The following is a 21,094-nucleotide window of genomic DNA, read 5'->3' as shown; positions in this document are numbered from 1 at the left end:
AGAAATAAAGAATTGAAAGAAATAAGAAAACACGAAAGAAATTAAAAAAATATTCTTCATAATTTTAAAACATGTGTAAAAAAAAAATTGAATATCAAAATTCATAGGATATTTAAGAAACTTTTATTCTAGGACTTCAACATGAAAAGATTTATAGTACGAGATTTATATTTGCACGAATGATATCTAAAAATAGGTCGTTACTCGGCGACTGGTACGCGACAGCAGCATGGGGCATCATTCTTGATAAGTTGTGATAAAAGTTAATAAAAGCGATTTAAATAGACACTCTTGAGGATCCACGATACTTGAATTTCGAGTCCACCCGTATAAGTGTTCACTTTCAAGTTTAATTTATTAACATCTATACATTGAAAGATTCTATCAACATTCTTTTTATACGGATAAATGTCGCAATTCTTTGACATTATTGATTTATTAATATTTGAATATCATATTAATCTTATTATGATAATACTGTATGTTATATTAATAGTATTATACTATACTATATTAATACTGTTATAATGTAATATGATTAGTAATTTTTTCTTATACATTGTTAATACATTAATAAGAATAATGAAAACATATTCTTATTATCTACCTTTATATATTTCTTTATTCCTATCGTGTAATCTTCGAATTTTACTAAATGTAAAAAATTTTTTAAAAATTGCTTTGCTTTTAGATGTTTGCAAATCGATTATACGTGTTCGTAAACTTAGTACCCGTAGTAGTGATCCTAGTGCCAGTAGCAGAAGTAGTACGATCGGATGTGTTTCAGTATGGCCAAAAGGGACAAACAGTGACAGAAATGCACCAATATTGTGGTCGAACTTTGTCGAGTACATTACAAATAATGTGCGGTAGTGTTTACAACTCTCGATTTAAAAAAAGTAATCAAGGTAAGTAGATATCAATATATTGATAATAATATTCCAAAAATTATTTATTAAAAAAAGTACTAGAATTATAGTTGGTATTATTGATGCAAAATGGAGGAAAGTTATAAGAATTTAAATATTTTCAATTCAATATCACATTCTTCTTATTTGTTTGATCTCAAATGTTTAAGAAATCAATTTTTTTCCAGAAATGGAGATGGATGATTATATGGCATTTTATGGTTACGATCTATATCCTTATAAATCTATTAAAAATGCGAAAAAAATGATACGATTTCGAAGAAACTCTAAAGGAATTCATGAAGAATGTTGCCTAAAATCTTGTACGACAGAGGAATTGCGCTCCTATTGCGGTGCCCGTTAATGAGGGAATTTTTTTAAAATTTTAAACATAAATTTAAGAAAATATTATTTTTTCCTATTTACTGGTTATATCATTTTTAACAATTTATAATATATTTTCAATAATTTTTTCAATGTAACAATTCAGTAAAATCAAAATTACGAATATTTTGTAAATGTTCTATTTTGTTTCTTTTAAAATTATTATTGTAAATTGATAATTTATTTAATTCTATGTTATAAAAAAATTAATAAGTTTATTTTTAATTGTTATATCTTATTTTACAATATAAATTTATATCAAATTAATTTGTTATAAGAAATCGGAAAATATGTGAAAATGAATTTAATATATATAATTTAAATATATATTATATTTGTATATATTATGTATATGCATATATTATGCATATTATTAATTATAAGAGATTTTAATTAGTATGATAATATTTTTTATTAAGAAGTACATGATGAAAGTTTTTCATAATTCATAATAATTGTCAGCTTCAACTGCAACTGGTTCAACTGACGAGAATTTAAAATTTACTGTAAAATATGATCTCATTTGTACTTAACCATATATTATGTAAGACAAATTCAATATTATTCATTAAAGATATTTACACGCATATATATATATATATATATATATACTTACCAATGTATCTTTTTTAAAGATGTACATTTAAAAAAATATTTATCAATAGGTTAGTTTTTATGAAAATTTAATTTTATACTATACATGCGTATAAATAATTTACTGTACTTATATCAAAAAATAAAAAATATAAAAAATGAATGATTATAAATTTTAATTTAATAAAAAATTGAATTTTAATTATGTGTTTTATGTATACGTTGTAATTAGGTTATATATATATATATATATATATATATATATAAATTAAATAAAAATAGTAGAAACTAAATTTTTGTGTATAATTTTATAATTGTATAAATATCAAAAATAAAAATTTATTAAGTTTTAATATACTTTCAAGATTTTTATTATATATTAAATATATATAATATAATATAATATAATTAATAAATTATATTAATTATATCATGCACAAAAATTTTTTATATCAAATTTAACAAATATATCAACATATATATATTTAACAATATATCAAATTTTTACAGGTGAAAGATTTTGTGAATTTTTACTTGTATAAATAAACAAATAATGGAGATAGAAGAAATTTATAGCCTTACAATTTTTCCACCAGTAATATCTAAATTTGCAGTTCAATGGTCTATGGATAATAATATATCTATTCTTACTGAAAAAGGAATTCACATATTCGTAAGTTTAATTTAATGAAGTTAATATCTAAAATTAATAATAAATTTAATTATTATTTTATGTAGGAATTGATACCTTCTCCAATATCTCCTTCTTCAACTATAAAATTCTCTAGATCCTTTATTTATACACCTTCAACATTTCCAACAGAAATTATATCTAACAGAATAGAATCCAAAATTTGGAATATGCATCGTGAAGAACTTTATTCATTTATAATTGAGGAAAGTATGACTCCAAAATTATCTAATGTAAAAGAAATGGTACCAAAAATAATTGATTTAGCATGGTCACCAAAAGATTTAATACATCCAAGCAAGTGTCTTATTGCTATTTTAACTTCAGCAGGTGCTGTTATAATTGCATGTAAAATCTGTAGAGATTGGTATCCTATATATGATTTATCTTCTTTACGTTATAATATTATAGAACAAAAGATTAATGAAGAATTAGAAGAAAATAAAAATAATTCAGTTTCATTTGAAACATTCAAAGTTTACATGAAAGCATTACAAGCTTCTTGTTTCACTTGGAGCAAATTTTTTGCAGATTTTGCATATTTTGTTGTTGCATATCTTAATGGAGATATAATTATTTATAAAATCTTAAAGATATTTGATTATAATGAAATACTTAATCCTAAAATTGTAGGAATAATAAAATTAAATGAATTTGTAAAAATGAATGTTTTAAATTGGATTACAATTAATACAAAGAAACATTTAATTATTATTGGATATTTTGATGGACGTATTTATGGACTTAATATTGAAGAGCATGATGAAAATTTTGAACTAATGTTCATTGAGAAATATTATGATTACACTGATCGTATTGCTATTAGTGCTATAAAAATATTTCCTCAAAATGATTTAAATATAAATGTTCTTATTGCAAAAGGATATTATCTATTTTTATTATGTTTTAAAGAAAATGGTACATTAAGAAGTATGCAACATTTGCAATTAGAAGGTTTTATGATTTCAGGTAAATAAAGAAAAAATATTTTATTATATAATATATAAAAAATATAATATTATATAAAAGAATTAATTATTTCTAGGAATGATTTGTATAAGTACAAACTGTGCACTGATCACAACAGAAAACGGTTCTATGTTTGCAATTGATATAAAAGAAAATCAGTTATTGAAAACAAAAGTAAATAATAAATTATCACAAGTTCATGTTCGATGTCTAGGTCTTGCACATTCTCCAAGTTCTGTGATTTTTATAAATATAACTAGTCCCAGCACTATGTACGATCATTTAGTAGTAAAGGAACCAACTAAAATATATATGTTTTGTTTAAAGAATAAAAATTGGAATCCATTATTTATTTTGAATCAAAGTAAACATGAAAAATTTGAGCAATTGTGGGATTGTTTAGAAGCAATTAGAATAAAAGCAACAAAAGCGTCAGACTTATCATTAATATTACCAAAAGTTCCATCTAATTTGGAATTTTTATCTTTGCACGAATTACGAATAATAATGTGGACATCTGTGATAATGGAAATTTGTGAAAAGAAAAAAATCATTCAAGGAATGAATAATATTGCTGGAGAAATATCAGAAGCTCAACCTTTAATTTTTATTCATACTGCATGCAATTATCTTATACATCTTGAAAGTAAATCTTCTTTGATAGAACAGCAAAAAGTTTCCATGAATTTATTAAAAATGTATTTAGAAGTATATTTGGCTGGAGAAGAAAATAAGAAAGTAACTCCACTTTCCAAGCGTATTAGAGATGTTTTAAAAAAAATATCTCAATACAATTTAAATAATATTGAGACTTGCAATCTATGTGGTGAAATGATAAATGATCTTTCCTGGAAAATTAGTAAGTGTTCACAAGGTCATATATTACCTAGATGTGCTATTACTCTTTTACAAATAACTGTGGTGCCATACAAAACATGTCCAATATGTGGTTTAATTTTTCATCCATGTTTGGACCAAGAATTTAAAGAAACGAGGTGTCCTTTTTGTGATGTACCTGCACTTGAAGAAAACCGAATGTTGAATTCTAAATATTATATTTCAAAGGAAAAGAGTTTGTCCAGATTACATAATTATATTTTAGAAGATCAAGAAATGGAAATAACTGCTGAAGAATCTTAAATCCAAATTTAAAATATCTTTTAATAAATGATATAATCAATAATGTAATATGTAAAATATGTGTATATTTCTTATCATAATTTTATGTATTTATTTATTATTAAATAATGTATTTTTAAGAATAAAAATGATATAAATAATAAAAGTGATATATGCTAAAAAAAATCATATTTTAAAAATCTTAATAATTGATAAATGTAAAAATTGTAGAATTATATTATATTTGATATATTTAAACATAGTTACGGGTTCTATCCCCAGAGGTCACTAATATCAGATGAACCATATTTATCTCAGTGAATCATTATATTCTTAAATGTGAGTTTTTTCATTAATTATATGCTTTTTTATTATTTAAATATAATAATTGGTATCAATTGATACATTTTATAGAAAATTAAAATTAAAAAATTCATTTTGAATTAATTGATTTAATAAATATTGTAATACGTAAAACAATGTAATACAAACATATAAATATAAAACTACAAAAATAAAGTATTTATTAAAATTTAACATATCAAATATTGAAACATTAAGCTTATTTTTATCTTAATTAATATGTAAAGGTAATAGTAATTATGCACTCATTCGCAAAATAAACGAGTTACAATTTAAATATAATTTTTGATATAATAAATTATAATTTGACAAAAATAAAATAATAACAATTTGTTATTAATATTTAGTTCATTAAAAATATTTCATTGATTAGATAGGATTTAAAACAAAAATTTGAATACATAAAAGACAATAGATGAATATATATATTTTTATATGAATATATAATTAATATATCAATAAAAGATCTTGCACAATATTATTCTTTTAACTTACTATTATTTTAATTTCATTAATTTTATAANATATGATAATATTTTTACACAGAAAGAATAAAATAATTTAAGTAGTTAACAGAATAATAAATAATAAAAGAAAAATAGTAATGATAATAATGTTTATAAAAATTTCCTTATTAATTTACAAATGTGAAGCTATAAATATTTTCAGAAATATAAGAACTTAAATGAAAACTTAAATAGTACTTTTGAATTTTGTAATTTGAAAATGAAAATGTTTTACATTTAATTCAAAGTCTTTTCAAAAATTATTTTATCAATCACTATGTTTTCTTCTTTCAAGTAAGTATACATAATAAAGAAAATAAATTAATGAGCTAATTTTTAAAAATTTTATTATAGAAATAAATATTTGAAAGAAATTTTATTTAATTAATTATATAATGGATTGATTTGTATTGAAAAGTTAAATTTATATAATTTATTCACATATATTAATAATTTATTAATTTATGTTTGATTTTAGGAAAAATACTAGAAAGAAATATTCACAAACATCTGAGATAAAATATCCTTCAATATCTATGAAACAGAGATTTGCAAAAGTAAAGAAGTTGCAAAATTCAATGAAGTCATTATGTGACAATGATTCCAGTTCTCTCGAAGACATACGACCTTTTTTTCTTAAATCTAATTCATGTAAGTTAAATGCAAAAAAATTTGTTTATAGGAAGAAATTAGAAAAAATATTCAAAATTAAAAAATATTGCTTTAAAATTATTTTTAGGTGATAATTCAGTTGATAAATCATCTGATGATGAAGATAATATTAATGAATCAAAACATGGAAAAAAACCTACATTCTATACAATTACTACAGATGAGAGTGAAAATGATTATCAAAAAACAGATAAAATACTTTCAAAAATTAACAAGCATAAAAGCAATGTAAAAGATAAAAAAATAAATTATGACAATATAAAAAAACAAAACAGTAAGAATGAAAAAATAAACAATGATTCAGAAGATGACATTTATGAAAAACATACTAATAAAAAAGAAAAAAAACATTTAACACTAAAGTCAAAACAACAACATTTCATCAATTTCCATAGAGAAGATTCTAGTTCTGGTAAAGAATTCCAAAAATCAAAAATTTCCCGTACTGGTTTGAATATCACAAAAAAATTAACTCAAGCTAAAAAAGACAGTGTAATTTCTATTGAATCAGATTTAGAAAGTATAATAGAGTCAGAAAAAAAGTTTGAAATTAGCAAAGAACAAAGTTTACAGTTAAAATTTCATGTTGTTAAAATTTTTAATAAATTTAAGCAAGCTTGTTCAGGATATGAATTACAAATGGAACATGTTAAATGCAAATACTTTAAAAAAGAATTAATATATCAGAAATCAGTAAGTAATGTTATACAAAAAACAAAAAACGTGATCAATAATCTTAAAACAGAACTTGATGCACAAGAAAAAGAATTAATAAATTTTTATGAAGAATGGAATAAAAAATGTAAAGTACAAAATTTAGATCACGGAGATAATTCTTTAAATGAAATTGAAGTTACAAAAAAGATAGAAGATAAAGAAGAATCAGATACATCAAAAAGTAGTTCAAATGTGGAAAGTATAGTTTCTGAATGTGATAATGAAGAAATATTTTCTGATACTGAAACAAATATTATGAAAATAAACATTGATAAAAATAGAGAAAACGAAGATACAGTAGTTGCAAAATTTTCAGAAAAATCAACAAATGACAGTGAAAATAGTAATCGTATTGTATCTCCTATCTTAGGTAGTAATAATAAAAAAGGAAATAGAATTTATGCAGACGATAATTCGAAAATAATTGATGAAAATAAAAGAAAGTTTAAAGAATTTAATATATCTTCAAATGAACACATCATAAACGAATCTGTAAATGATATATTTGAAGAAAGTATAATTGAAAATACAGATGATGTCAATTTAAAAGATGAACATGAGAATGAAAAAAATTTAGAATCAAAAGAAAATGAAGAAAATAACGATAATAAAAATGAAAATTCTTTGAAAAATGATGAATTGAATGTAGAAGTTAAAAGTATAAATTTGTGTGCAATTGAAGTTAAAAATATAAAATCTAAATCAATTATTTCTGAAAAAATTTCAGAATCTGTTGAAAAAGAAAGTAATATTTCAGATGAAGTTGATGATGAAGAACAAGCTAAAAGAGCAATGTTAGAATCAGATTCAGAAACACCTACAAATGAAGAATCATTGGTTGAAAAATTTACTAAACAGTCTAATACAAGTGATAGTTTTGAAAAAAAAGATGTATTACAAATGAAAAAAATTAAATTTGATAAAAAAAAAGGAAAAAATAAGATATCAAATAATACCAGTTGTAAAAATAATTCATCAGATGAAAATGAAATTATTAAAGAAGAAGCTTGTGCTAAAAATACTTTGCTTGAATCAAATTCAGATGATTCTACAAGTCCTTATGACATAAAAAAAAATTCAAATAAAAAATATGATTCTAATGACGATAGTGAAAAATTAAGCTCTGATAATGATATTGTTTTAAAACAAACTAAAAACAAAAATAAAGATTCTACAAAAGACGATTCTAAACAACAAACATTTAAAATAAACTATATTGGATCAGATAGAAAGTTAAAAATGCTTTCTGAAGTTATTATTGAAAGATTACCGGAAAATATTCTTAAAAAACATAAAAACGCATTACAGAAATCACGACAATATTTAGAAAGTAAAGAATTTAAAAGGTATAAAATGAATAAATTATTTTTCATTCATTTTTAGTAAAATTTATTATTTTTACAGTTTAATTGATTTGGATAGATTACAAAAAGATTATAAAAATAATATTGATATAACACGAAGTTCCTTACCTAGAAATATGATGAAATATAAAACAAAGGAAAAGGAAGATTCTTTATTAGATCATTTAAAGAATGTGAAAGATGACGAATTTATTGAAAATACAAATAAAAAATCTAATATGGAAAATAATAATTCAATTGCAAAAACATATGGTAATTTTCAAACTAACAAAGAATTAATAATGGAAGCAGATGCAGCTACAAAGAAAATACTTTTATATTCTTCTGATTCTGATATTGGTAAATATTAGATTAGTTTTTTTTAAATATAGAATTAAAAATTGTTTTTTCTTTAATATGCACATTAATTTTTTATATAAAATTTAATATATTTTAATTCAGGTGAACAAAAAATTATTTTTGAAAATAGTGAAAATGAAATAAAATCAGAAAGTAGTTCAAAAAAATCAAATCAGAAAACAGAAAAAAAGAATGGTGATAAGGTAACATTTAAAATAAATAAATACAATAAATTTATTATTTATATTAAAATATTAATTAATTTGATAGGAAAATGATGAAGAATGGAAGAAAAACAAATGGAGACGAAATAAATTATTAACAATGAAATTTTCTTCAGATTCGGATTCTGATATTACAAGGACAAAATGGAATAAAAAACAAGAAGAGTTATCAGAAAAGGTGGAAGAAACTCATGTGTGAGTTACTTAAAATAAAATTGTTAGAATATGAATTAGTAATAAAATATTATATGAATTATAATATCTTTTTTAATAGTGAAAATTTAGCTATCAAAAACAAAGTTATGAAACGTGAAAGAAGAAATCGTAGAAAAATTATAGATTCTGATTCAGATATACAACTTTTAAATTCTGATACAAATATTAAATCTTCTATCACATCAGAAGATAATAAATCAGATACCGATACTTCAGTAGGAAAGCCAAAAAAAGTGCGTAAACGTAAAACATATAAATCATCTGATACAGATTCCTCATTTACAGAAAAAAGGTATATATTTTATAATTAATTTTAAAAGGAATATACTACTGTACAAAAGTTTTAAATCACTAATTATTCTTGTAATAATAATTCATAGTTTCTATGAAAATGCAATTTATTATCATATATCTTTTTGCTTTATTCTGATAGTTTTTCTATTAAATTATCAATTTTTATAAGATATATTTTAAAAAATTTTATATTGATTTATAACACTTATATATACTTTTTGATGAATAACTTTTTATATTGATTTATACATTTATTTAGATCTAAGCCAAAGAGAAAACGTATTAAAAATATGTCCAGTGATAGTGACAGTGATAACGATCAAATTATAAACTCTCAAGGAACACCTGGAAAGAAAGGTCGGAAAAATATTCGAAAAGTAATGAAAGATAAGCAAGTTACAGATGATACTAAACAAGCTGCTAAAGAAGAGGAAGAAAGACTTAAACGTATTGCTGAGAGACAAAAATTAGTGCGTATTTTTAAATAATTAATTTTTGATTATATCAGAATTAAAAATGATCATTTTTTGTATTCTTTAATATAGTATAATGAAATGTATGAAGTAAGATTGGCTGGAGAAGAAAAAGTAGATAAACTAATATTGGATTTTAATCCTGAAACAAAAGAAGAATTGATAACTGTTCATAAAGATCTAGTGAAACGTTTGAAACCTCATCAAGCCAAAGGAATAAAGTTCATGTGGGATGCATGTTTTGAATCACTGGAAAGAATAAACTGTTCTCCTGGATCTGGATGTATAATTGCACATTGTATGGGATTAGGAAAAAGTCTTCAAGTAATCGCGCTGGCGCATACACTTTTAATACATGAAAAATCTGGCGTTAAAACAATTATGATCGTCTGTCCTTTAAGCACAGTACTTAATTGGCTCAATGAATTTAAATATTGGTTAAATGATATAGAAAATGATATCGAAATTTATGAAATGACTAAGTGAGTTTTATACAAGTAAAGTAATTAGTAAATAAATAATTACATGATGTTTATTCATTAATAAATTTGTTAAAGATTAAAGAAAAATGTAGAGCGGAAGTTTCAATTAGAAAGTTGGCAAAGAACTGGTGGTATACTTCTTATTGGTTATGAAATGTTTAGAAATCTTACTGGTACAAATAATAGAATGAGAAAAAATATGAAAGAAGCAATTTTACGATACTTAATAGATCCTGGTCCGGATATGATAGTTTGTGACGAAGGTCATTTACTAAAAAACGAAGATACTGCACTTAGTAAATCCATAAAACGAATTAGAACATTACGTAGAATTGTACTTACAGGAACACCACTTCAAAACAATTTGATAGAATGTAATAATTTTTATTGAATAATAAGTATTTATATAAATAATTTAATATCTATTTAGTTAAATGTCTTTATAATAGATAATAAAATAAAAATTATACTAATATATTTAAAACTAATATATTTCAGATCATTGTATGGTACAATTTGTAAAGCCAAATCTTTTAGGTACAAAGAGAGAATTTTTAAATAGATTTGCAAATCCAATAACTAATGGTCAATTCGATGATTCTACTGAATATGACGTTAAAATAATGAAAAAGCGTGCATATGTTTTGCATAAGATGTTAAAGGGTTGTGTACAAAGATTTGATTATTCTGTATTAACACCATTTTTACCACCAAAACAAGAATATGTAATTTTTGTTAGTTTAACAGAAGTGCAAATTAATATGTATAAATATTATTTGGATAATTTTGCAAGGTATCCGAATTGATTTTGAAATTGAACTTCATCAAAATTTAATGAATATTTTTTATTTCAGGCGAATACGTAATGCCAATGGATCTCTTTTCGCCGATTTTCAAGCATTACAAAGAATATGGACGCATCCTATAGTTTTACAATTGAATGCAGAAAAAATAGAAAAAATGAATGAAAAGAGATTAGATTCCAGTGATTCTGAGGGTTCTTTGCGAGATTTTATTAATGATAGAGAAACAGATTCTACAAGTAGTAATATAAGTACTACTGATGAAGATGATGAAGTAAAAAGTATTGACTACAATGTTGTAGGAAAAAATACAAGACGTAATTCAAAAAATAATAAATCTGGTAACATTTTGTTTATATTAATATGTGATATATAAAAATAATATATATATATATATATATATATATATAAATATTGTAATTTTATATCTAGAAATTGAAATATATATATATATTGTAATTTTATATCTAGAAATTGAAATAATTCCAAAATCCGAGGAATTTGAAAAAAAAGAAGAGGAGTGGTGGTCACAATTTGTTCAACCTGAACATTTTGAAGATATGAGAATTTCTTCTAAATTGATACTTCTTTTTGGAATTTTGAAAGAATGTGAACAAATTGGAGATAAAGTGTATGTCTATTATATCATGAAAAAATAATTTATATATCATTTTCAAAATGATATATAATTTTAATGATTTTAGATTGGTGTTTTCACAATCATTGTATTCGTTAACTCTAATTGAACAGTTTCTTGAGAAAATCGATAATGCAACACAAAACGGTATAAATTCAGATTATATTGATGGACATACTGGAAGTTGGTCATTGGGTTTAGATTATTTTCGATTGGATGGTCAAACATCTGCAGAAAATAGAAATATATGGTGCAAAATATTTAATGAACCATCAAATACAAGAGCAAGATTATTTTTAATCTCAACTAGAGCAGGTGGATTAGGAATTAATTTAACTGCTGCTAATCGTGTTATTATTTTTGATGCAAGTTGGAATCCTTCACATGATGTTCAAAGTATATTTCGTATATATAGGTATATATTTAAAAATTTCTTTTAATTTATTTAAAAAATTGAATAAAATTTTATAATTATTAAGACACATTTTTTTTATATAGATTTGGTCAGAAGAAACCATGTTATGTTTATCGGTTTCTAGCAGCTGGAACAATGGAAGAAAAGATTTATAATCGGCAAGTAACAAAACTATCGCTTTCTTGCAGAGTTGTTGACGAGCAACAAATTGAACGCCATTATAGTAATCATGATTTAAGCGAATTGTATTCGTTTGAACCAAATATAAATAATGGAAAAAAACCGACTTTAAATTTACCAAAAGATAGATTATTAGCAGAAATATTTTTAATATATAAAAATTTTGTGGAAAATTATCATGAACATGATTCTCTTTTGGAAAATAAAGTAATTTGTTATATTATATTATAATATATATTTATATTTATTAAAATAAGTTTTCTTTACGAATTTACTTTAAATACAGGCAGAAGAAGAATTGAATGAAGAAGAAAGAAAGCAAGCTTGGTTAGAATATGAAGAAGAAAAGAAAGGAAAACCAATGCCATCATATTCAGCAATTCCAACAATTCTAAATCAATATAATGCAATATTAAATCAATACAATGTACCATCGACATTTAATATTAATACAGATTATGAAAAACTTCGGGAACTTCTTCAAAAAGATGTTAGAATATTTATTGTAGAATATTAGATTTTATTTTAATAATTTAAATATTTTATTTATATCTATTGACTTATTACAATTATTTATATTTTATAGTATCCTAATGCAACACCAGAAACTCAACAAATGATGACTAATCGTGTATTGGCAGATATGTATACTTATTGGGAGCGACAAGCTTATCAAAATTCTGCAAATCAAATAATCAATCAGGTAATTTCTTAAATTTTTGTTGATAATATTTAAATATAAGACATGTTTTTCTTTATTGATTTTTTATGAAATTAGAATCCAAATATAAATCCGATACAAATAAGAACTCAGGTACCGAATTTGTCCCAAATGTCTTATGCAATGCAGAATACAAATCAAAATCTAACCAATCAACCAAATGATTATAGGACATCTGATATTAGATCTGATGATGATGTTGTAGAGGTAATATATTTATATATTTATGTAATTAATATACATTAATGATATATTAATGATACAGACTGTTAATATATGATAAAATACTTTTGTAAAATTGATTCTAGAATTGATTTTAGAATCCAAACAAACATAAAAATTAATATACAAAAATATTGATTAAAACTTATTTATTAAGTTATAAGCATTTGAAGCTTGTATTAGATGAAACGAAATGATGATGATGAAGATATAATATATACTTATAATATATACTAATCAATATTTTTGTATAATAACTTATGTATTTTGTTTTTTTTTTTTGTCTTCAGAATTGATTAAAGTTATTTTATGAATATATTAAACGTTGTGCGCGCGCGCGCGCGCACACAGAGAGAGAGAGAAAGAGAGAGAGAAATGTATACGATTTCTTTATAATTTCAGGTTACTTCAAGTACAGTAAACAATAAAAATAAAAACCAAGAAGAATAAATAAATCAAAAGATGTGAAATAAATATTATTAAAAAGTTTAATATTAAATAGATTAATATTTTTAATTAATTAAACTTAAAAAAATTTTATATTATTTTTTATAGCATAAAATTACTTCGATATTTTGTTTTCTACTCAATTATACTTTCATCTAGATTTTTAATATTTTATATTTGTATTATGTTACGTCAATTTTGATGTAATATAATGTATGATGTTATTGTTACTAAAAAGCTTAAATATTAAATACTAATTAGTATTTGGATAATAATTGTATTGGATATATTATTTTTTATTTAGTATATTTTTTTGAATTTAAATTGTATATTCATAAAAATATTATAAGTATATAAATCTTTTATATATATGTATATGTATATGCTACACTTATATATGTGCTTACAAAAGATTTTTATATCAACTTAGATTATTATAGAATATTAATAGAATGTATAATTTATTTATTATAACATTAATTTAAAGATAAACTTATATTAGACAAGTAAATTTCATATTGCTTTCAATTCTATAAACATGACAAAACTTATTTTATTTAAGACAAATGTATGTAAAGTATTATAATAACAAATTAATAAATTAAATATAAGTATAATTTAAAGATAATATATAGATTTATTTGATAAAATATTTTTCCAACCATGTTGCAATAAAAACTTTAATTTTTTTTTTAATTTAACATATTTATGAAAAGTCGCTATATTACGATTTTCACCTTCGTCATTATTGTGATTATACAATTCCTCTGCAATAATATCATTCCAATCTGGTAATTTAGTTTCAGATTTAAATGATAACCAAGCTGTATAACGATATTTATTTGTTCTTATCGTATATCCCATTGCTTTTATTTCTTTTAAACGTGGTTCATCGCTATTTGGATGTATTGAAGGTTTAATGCTTGGTCTTGGATATTGTCCAAATGCTGCTTCTTTCCATAATATTGACTATAAATTATTAAATAAATATTTCAATATATAACAGTTTCAATAATTATCTATTATTGAATTATCTATTATATTATCTATTATAAAGTCAGAAATTGAACTTTTAAATTTATTCCTCCTATTTATACCTCCTTTCTTAAAGCAGCTTGTATAAGTGGCATAAAAGATATTCCTTCACTGCAAGTAATTTCCATTGTTTCATTTGAACAAATAGGTATTGAAATATTTGCTAAATCTGCAATTGTTGGAAAAATATCAACTAATTCTACTATTGAATTTATAAATAATGGATTCTTTTCTAATGAATTATTTGTTTTCTCTTTTGATCTTTTATAAGTAAGTCCAGGTATTGATATTATTAATGGTACTTTTAAAGCAACATCATAATTACTATATTTTGCCCATTCTGTATGCTCTCCTAATGACCATCCTATTCAAATATTGATTAAAAAAATAAGGTATTGATTAATAATTTAAGAAATATAAAAATTTTAACTATTATTTTGACTTACCATGATCAGACATTAATATGATAGTAGTATTTTTTCGAATTGATAAAATTTCCAATTGATTTATTAATTTACCAATTAAATCATCAATATATGTTACAGATGCATAATATGATTGAATAATTAATTTAGCAAAGCTTTCTAAAAATTAAAAAAGATCATATCAGTATATATTGTAAGAATAAAAATTAATTTTCATGTATTATTTAAATTGTACTTGGTATTTTTTTCCATGGAAATTTAAGATTCAAAGCAGCAACATCTTTCCTTTTTCTTAAATCATTCCATGGATTATAGGCTATGCTACTAACATTTTTTGACCATTTATATGGTTGGGGTACTTTAAATTTTTGCAAAGGATGATATTCTACAAAATTCATTCAAAATGATTTCTTTAATTAAAAATTTTATAATTATTATAATAGTGATAATATTGAACTATACTTAAATATTTTTTAGGATATTTGAATGGTATGTGTGGTTTTTGAAATCCAACTGCTAAAAAAAAAGGATTTCCTGCTTGATTAGATAAAAAATATTTAGCTTCTTTTAATATTTCTATATCTGGTAATGTTTTATTTGGCATTGATAAAACTTTAACTGGACATATCTAAAATCATGAAAAAAAAATTATTATATATTAATATTTTTTTCAATTTTAAAAATTTTTTTTTTAAATAGTAATTCATCATATCAAATATTACAAGATTTTGTGCTGGTAGTATTTGCATATTTGTTTGACATATTGGAGCATCTTTATATCTTTCTGTGAATGGATGGAAAGGGGTTTCTGACCATGAATAAGGATTATCATCAGAATTGTTTGAACTAATTCCTATAAAATATATAATAAAAATGATGATATAATAAAAAAAAATTCATATTGGAAATTATTTATTTTAATTAATATTTTATTTAAAAAAAAAAGAAACAAGAAACCTGGATGAAAAACTTTTCCTATGGATTTAGTAATAAATCCATTATTTTTGAAATGTTGCGGCAATGTTGTAAAATTACCAATATCTTTCCGCCAATAACTATAAAAGTCATAAAGATGAAGTGTATCTGGTCTTCGACTTGTTAAAAATGAATTCCTACTTGGTGCACACAGTGCTTGCTAAAAAAATTTACATATTCTCTATTTATTATTTATATTTTTTTTTATTCAATACAATATATGTAAATTTCGCATGTTTTAAAACATTTTTTTATGCTAACCTGAGCAAATGCTTGAGAAAAAATGGCAGCTTCTGTTGCTAAATGATCTATATTCGGTGTATATGCTTTAGTATCGCCATAACATCCTAAAGCAGTTCTTAAATCGTCAATAATAATTAAAAGAAAATTTTGTTTCTGAGCCGCGCACCAAACAATTAAATTTATAAAATATAACATAAAAAACATTGCTTATTATATCAATGTAATTATAGCTATGAAAAGCAATTCTATTTAAATTAAGATTAAATAGTGCTACAGATAAAATAGCATCTCAGAGAAATAATACTATACAAGTAATATTATTCAATATAGTTCTGCGTAAAAAAATTAAAAAATAATATTTCATATATTAATAGCATTTGTAAAATAAGTAATAAGATTTTTATATGTTTTTTATACAGAATAATTATGTATTCTATATATTTAATGAATTTTCTGATTCTATTTACTATTGCACTTTATTTTTCAATGTACAGACATATAAATGAAAATGCTATGTATATATGCTTATATATCTACAATATCTATTATAATTATAACATGACCTAACATAAATTACATCAAAATTATACAATAATACAAAATAGTAAAAAATATGGAAAGTATGGAAAGAGTTTTAACATTAATATATGCACAAATTACTGCAATGAATTTTTTTCTTGTTTTTCAAGAACTTTATTCTTACATTTGTCATAATGTTGGTATTATAATCTATGAAATTTTTATTTTGCATTTATGTATTATATTGATTGAATATTGAATTTTAACTTTTTAAATTTAAGACTTGTTTTTCATATTATTTTTTTAAATATTGCAAAATTAATTTAATATTTTCTTTGAATAATAGAATCATTATAATTTGTTTATTAAAATAATAGTGAAATATATTTAAAAACATTGAATATATTAATTCTCTTATAAAGAAAATTATTTTTCTTAATTTCTTTCATTACATGTTTTAAATAAGTAGTGCTTTTTGAAATAAGTATTAAATCACAAAATTGTTAGTTATTTCTAAATATTAATACAAATCTGAATATTTGTTTATTATAATATTATAAAGTATGAAACTTTTATTGTATGGTTTTTACAATGAAATAATTGAAAACCATAGAGAAATAACTCTGATAATTTTCAAGTTATTTCTCTATTTCAGTCTTACAGTCTTTGTGACTGTAATTTTAAATCAAAGATTTGAGTAATTAACAAGGGCCAATAATAAAAAGATAATAAAAAGTGACTAGGCAAAAAGACAAAAAATAAAAGATAGGATTTCTGTTTGCAAAGAGAATTCAAAACAATAATTTATTTCATAATTTGAATATTTTTGGCCCTAGTAAAGTACTCTGATCACTACAATTATTTATCCTCACATTTATAATATCAATTTATTTGAAGTCAATCCCTCGCTTCCTTTTTAACTGATAATGATCTTTGATCATCAGTACTTATCGTACAATCATTTACATTAATATTATTTTTTGCTTTAAAGTCAGTCTTAAAATTTGCTTGCAAATTAGTAGTATCATCTTTAAATATTTCAGTATAATGAAAACTACTCCCAGTCTTTGTATTTGTGCTAATATTATTACCAGTACCATTTGAGTGTACTTCGGTAAAGTGCTTATACAACATTACTGTTGTACTAAATTCTGTTTCACATCCAGGAATTTTGCAACTGAAATATGTTCTATTTTAATCATCTCAAAACAATTTTTAATAACAAGTTCAAAAATATTTGAAATTAATATATTAATATTAATATAATATAGATAATATGTTTATTTGATTGTTCATACAATATTAATTATGATTTCTAAACAATTAATTTTATTATATATAACTTACCGAAATATTTCACTATTTTTACTTCCTTGTATTATTGATAGTTTTGAATTAGCATGATTATCCTGGTAATGTTTCCATAGACCAGTTACATTACTCACTTGAGCTCCACACCCAGGAATCTTGCATCTAAATAATACATTTATTAATAATACAATAATACAACAATAAATTTAAATAAAAAAATTAATTTTTTGTAAGATAATCTAAGATAAAAAGATACAATAAAAATTAAAATTTTAAATTATAATAAATTTTATAAAATTCAAGATTGAGACAAACATCTATCATACAAAGCGAATTACAAAAATAAATTTTTTTTATCAGACTATTTTATGATAGAGTTGATTTTTATCATGAATTAAAATCAGATTTTTTTTTTATTTACACAATTATACATATATTAATGAATTAATATTGTCTAAATAATTCATAATAATTGATATATAATAGATTATATTATTATATATCAAGTTATAATAGATACAGTTATATATATATATATATATATATATTATATAATATATATCTATATAAAATAATATTATATAATAATAGCATATATAATCATAATAGTTATTATGTTGATTCATTTACATGTTGATTTCATTAATCAAATCTACATTTTTTCTTAAGAAGTTTTGGATAAAACAATATAGATATTTAGATATCTTATTTCTTATGACTCCTTATATATATATAAAAGTGAAAAAATATAATTTTTTTTATAAAATATTATTCTTTTACACTTACAAAAAAAAACTAACTGTTGAAGCTTTCCCTTGTTTTAATTTTAATATTGATTTATTAGAATTTGAACTAATTGAACTATTATTGGTTGCTATTTTATGACTATCTTGATGATGACGATAATGGGATATGTATTTGTATTTTCTCCCACAGCCATTAACAGCACATTTGTAAATTTCTTGTTTATACCTAGACATGCGTTGTTTTTTTGGAGTATATTCTTCATCATCTGAGCAATTACTATTTGTTTCTATAGTATTTTCTTCAGTTTTCGGAATATCACGATCAAGTTCATTTCTAACAATTCTTTCTAAATTATCTAGTTCAATCCTATGTTCTTGATTTCTTGAATTCATGTTACATATTTCATTTTTTGTATTTTTTGTAATGGTAATATCACCATTTACATAAATTAAACTATTTTTTTCTTGGGAATGTTCAGTTTGTAATTCTGAGCATTTATTTGTATTATTCTCATATTTGGATAGAAAATTTTCTGTATTTAGAATTAAATTCTCATTCATAGAAAATGTATTAGTTTCATTTAAAGATTCATTAGTGGAAGAATAGTCTTCTTTTGAATTGTCATTTGCAGCATTTTGATCATGGGAAACTTCATTTTTTTGTACATTATCATTTCTGAGAAAATTTCGCTCATTATCATCATATTGACATATTTTTATTCCAAAAGTTTCATTTGCTCTTTTTTCATAACATTCTTCTGTGCTTTGTACATTTTCTTCATCTATTGCATTTTCAGGATCTTCAAAGCATATTACTTCTGGTTCAGTTGGTAATGTTGGTGGTTGTCTATGGCAGTTTTCGATATGTTCTTCGAGATTGATACTAGTTGTATGTAAAGATCCACAATTTGTATATGGACATATAAATACATTTGTTTCATTATTATGCCATTCTTGATAATGGCGCCACATACTTCCTGGATCAGATAATTCTTCTCCACATCCTGGTTCTCGACAGCTATAAATTTAATTATTAGTTATATATTGTGATATCATTATTATATAATATTGTAAAATAAAGTTAAGATATTAATATTGCATATTTTGTAATTTTATATATAAATTTTTTTTAGTAAAATAACTTACATAAACCTAATTTTTAAAGCTTCAAGAGCTTCGTGTGTTTTATATTCATCTTGATTGGTAAATGTCTTACCACAACCCCGTTGTTTGCAAGTATATACTTCCTAAAAGTATAATTTAAATAATATATTTTACAAATAAATATATAATTTTTATTTACATAATTTTTACCAAAAATTTTATAAAATACTGATGGATAAATTGATTAAAAATACTAATCAAATATTTCATTTATATTCAAATTACATCTATTTTTTTGTTTTATTTTGCATTTAAACATTATTTTTTGTCATTAAAAGACTAATTAAACACATGTCATAATAAGTTAATAAATATATATAACATGATAATATATCGCTGAGCGATTTGTTTTGAGTTAAAGGTCATTGAACTCATTAAATGGCTCCAGTTTTTACCTTTTTGGGAGCTATTTCCTCAATGGTACGATTTCTAGACACAAATCTGATAACGCTAACTTCAGCAGGTCTATCTGTACATGTATCTGTACCCTGGCCCATCTTGGCCAATTTGCAAGAAAAATGATGAATAACGACCCGTTTCAATGCTCACATAACCTGCATTCACCAACAAGAATTCAGAAAGGAATTTTTCTTGCACCTTGAATGAAAGTTTCAAATACACGATTATTTCTACAAATAGAATACTTTATTGAGCTACTTACCAACAAAGTGCACTCCCATTCGTGCCGAAATGTCTTTTTTTTTTTCACCTCATATTATACTATTGCCAATAATATCAATCATTTGTTGTCATTTCAATATACTCAAGCTACTTCATTGTAAATATGTATTCATCATAGTCTTCTCGTCCACCATTATTATAAATTTTATCTCATATATAGTTGAGAGTCACTGTAGTAAATGCACCTTTCGATGTTTATTCCATCTACTTCATATCAATTCAAGTTAATATATCGATAATAATATCGATAATATA

At 22.5% G+C, this 21,094-nt stretch overlaps 5 protein-coding genes across 11 annotated transcripts; 3 read left to right on the top strand and 2 right to left on the bottom strand.

Moving 5' to 3' along the window:
* The first annotated feature begins 107 nt into the window (after window positions 1-107).
* On the top strand, window positions 108-1,377 carry LOC122719403 (LIRP-like). 2 transcript variants are annotated; one of them, XM_043945163.1, is made up of 3 exons: window positions 108-479; window positions 692-908; window positions 1,097-1,376. In XM_043945163.1, exons 2-3 carry the CDS (start codon window positions 692-694, stop codon window positions 1,270-1,272), a joined length of 393 nt encoding a protein of 130 aa, XP_043801098.1. In that variant the 5' UTR covers window positions 108-479; the 3' UTR covers window positions 1,273-1,376. The 2 variants fall into 2 exon arrangements, with proteins under 2 accessions (XP_043801098.1, XP_043801099.1); XM_043945164.1 differs by having other exon boundaries at window positions 113-262; window positions 1,097-1,377.
* A 283-nt stretch (window positions 1,378-1,660) lies between these two features.
* Window positions 1,661-4,727, top strand: LOC122719409. 2 transcript variants are annotated; one of them, XM_043945177.1, is made up of 5 exons: window positions 1,661-1,836; window positions 1,928-1,957; window positions 2,397-2,559; window positions 2,625-3,546; window positions 3,623-4,727. In XM_043945177.1, the coding sequence occupies exons 3-5, from the start codon at window positions 2,440-2,442 to the stop codon at window positions 4,684-4,686; spliced, it is 2,106 nt and encodes a 701-aa protein (XP_043801112.1). In that variant the 5' UTR covers window positions 1,661-1,836; window positions 1,928-1,957; window positions 2,397-2,439; the 3' UTR covers window positions 4,687-4,727. The 2 variants fall into 2 exon arrangements, with proteins under 2 accessions (XP_043801112.1, XP_043801111.1); XM_043945176.1 differs by lacking the exon at window positions 1,928-1,957.
* A 249-nt stretch (window positions 4,728-4,976) lies between these two features.
* LOC122719470 (transcriptional regulator ATRX homolog) lies at window positions 4,977-13,749 on the top strand. Of its 3 annotated transcripts, none has more exons than XM_043945294.1 (19): window positions 4,977-5,004; window positions 6,013-6,185; window positions 6,274-8,269; window positions 8,328-8,626; window positions 8,729-8,829; window positions 8,897-9,045; window positions 9,125-9,358; window positions 9,620-9,830; window positions 9,906-10,315; window positions 10,391-10,689; window positions 10,814-11,108; window positions 11,170-11,459; window positions 11,590-11,749; window positions 11,823-12,170; window positions 12,254-12,557; window positions 12,637-12,840; window positions 12,937-13,053; window positions 13,129-13,278; window positions 13,696-13,749. In XM_043945294.1, coding segments are annotated over exons 1-19 (5,790 nt in total). In that variant the 5' UTR covers window positions 4,977-5,002; the 3' UTR covers window positions 13,744-13,749. The 3 variants fall into 3 exon arrangements, with proteins under 3 accessions (XP_043801229.1, XP_043801230.1, XP_043801228.1); XM_043945295.1 differs by lacking the exon at window positions 4,977-5,004 and adding an exon at window positions 5,200-5,255; XM_043945293.1 differs by lacking the exon at window positions 4,977-5,004 and adding an exon at window positions 5,671-5,828.
* Window positions 13,750-14,188: 439 nt separating this feature from the next.
* LOC122719407 (iduronate 2-sulfatase) lies at window positions 14,189-16,749 on the bottom strand. 2 transcript variants are annotated; one of them, XM_043945173.1, is made up of 8 exons: window positions 16,437-16,749; window positions 16,236-16,335; window positions 15,923-16,053; window positions 15,663-15,828; window positions 15,436-15,585; window positions 15,222-15,359; window positions 14,838-15,139; window positions 14,189-14,709 (listed from the first exon to the last, which is right to left on the bottom strand). In XM_043945173.1, exons 1-8 carry the CDS (start codon window positions 16,620-16,622, stop codon window positions 14,359-14,361), a joined length of 1,524 nt encoding a protein of 507 aa, XP_043801108.1. In that variant the 5' UTR covers window positions 16,623-16,749; the 3' UTR covers window positions 14,189-14,358. The 2 variants fall into 2 exon arrangements, with proteins under 2 accessions (XP_043801108.1, XP_043801107.1); XM_043945172.1 differs by having other exon boundaries at window positions 16,158-16,335; window positions 16,437-16,747.
* A 704-nt stretch (window positions 16,750-17,453) lies between these two features.
* Window positions 17,454-20,998, bottom strand: LOC122719412 (zinc finger protein GLI4-like). Of its 2 annotated transcripts, none has more exons than XM_043945180.1 (6): window positions 20,820-20,998; window positions 20,554-20,755; window positions 20,141-20,241; window positions 19,035-20,012; window positions 18,285-18,410; window positions 17,454-18,114 (listed from the first exon to the last, which is right to left on the bottom strand). In XM_043945180.1, exons 2-6 carry the CDS (start codon window positions 20,653-20,655, stop codon window positions 17,835-17,837), a joined length of 1,587 nt encoding a protein of 528 aa, XP_043801115.1. In that variant the 5' UTR covers window positions 20,656-20,755; window positions 20,820-20,998; the 3' UTR covers window positions 17,454-17,834. The 2 variants fall into 2 exon arrangements, with proteins under 2 accessions (XP_043801115.1, XP_043801116.1); XM_043945181.1 differs by having other exon boundaries at window positions 20,554-20,712.
* Window positions 20,999-21,094: the final 96 nt, after the last annotated feature.

This window comes from Apis laboriosa, unplaced genomic scaffold (genome assembly GCF_014066325.1).
Source record: "Apis laboriosa isolate Shangri-la unplaced genomic scaffold, ASM1406632v1 scaffold78_cov150, whole genome shotgun sequence".
Lineage (NCBI taxonomy): Eukaryota > Metazoa > Arthropoda > Insecta > Hymenoptera > Apidae > Apis > Apis laboriosa.
Note: the sequence above shows the minus strand (reverse complement) of the source record. Positions and strands in the feature narration are given on the sequence as shown.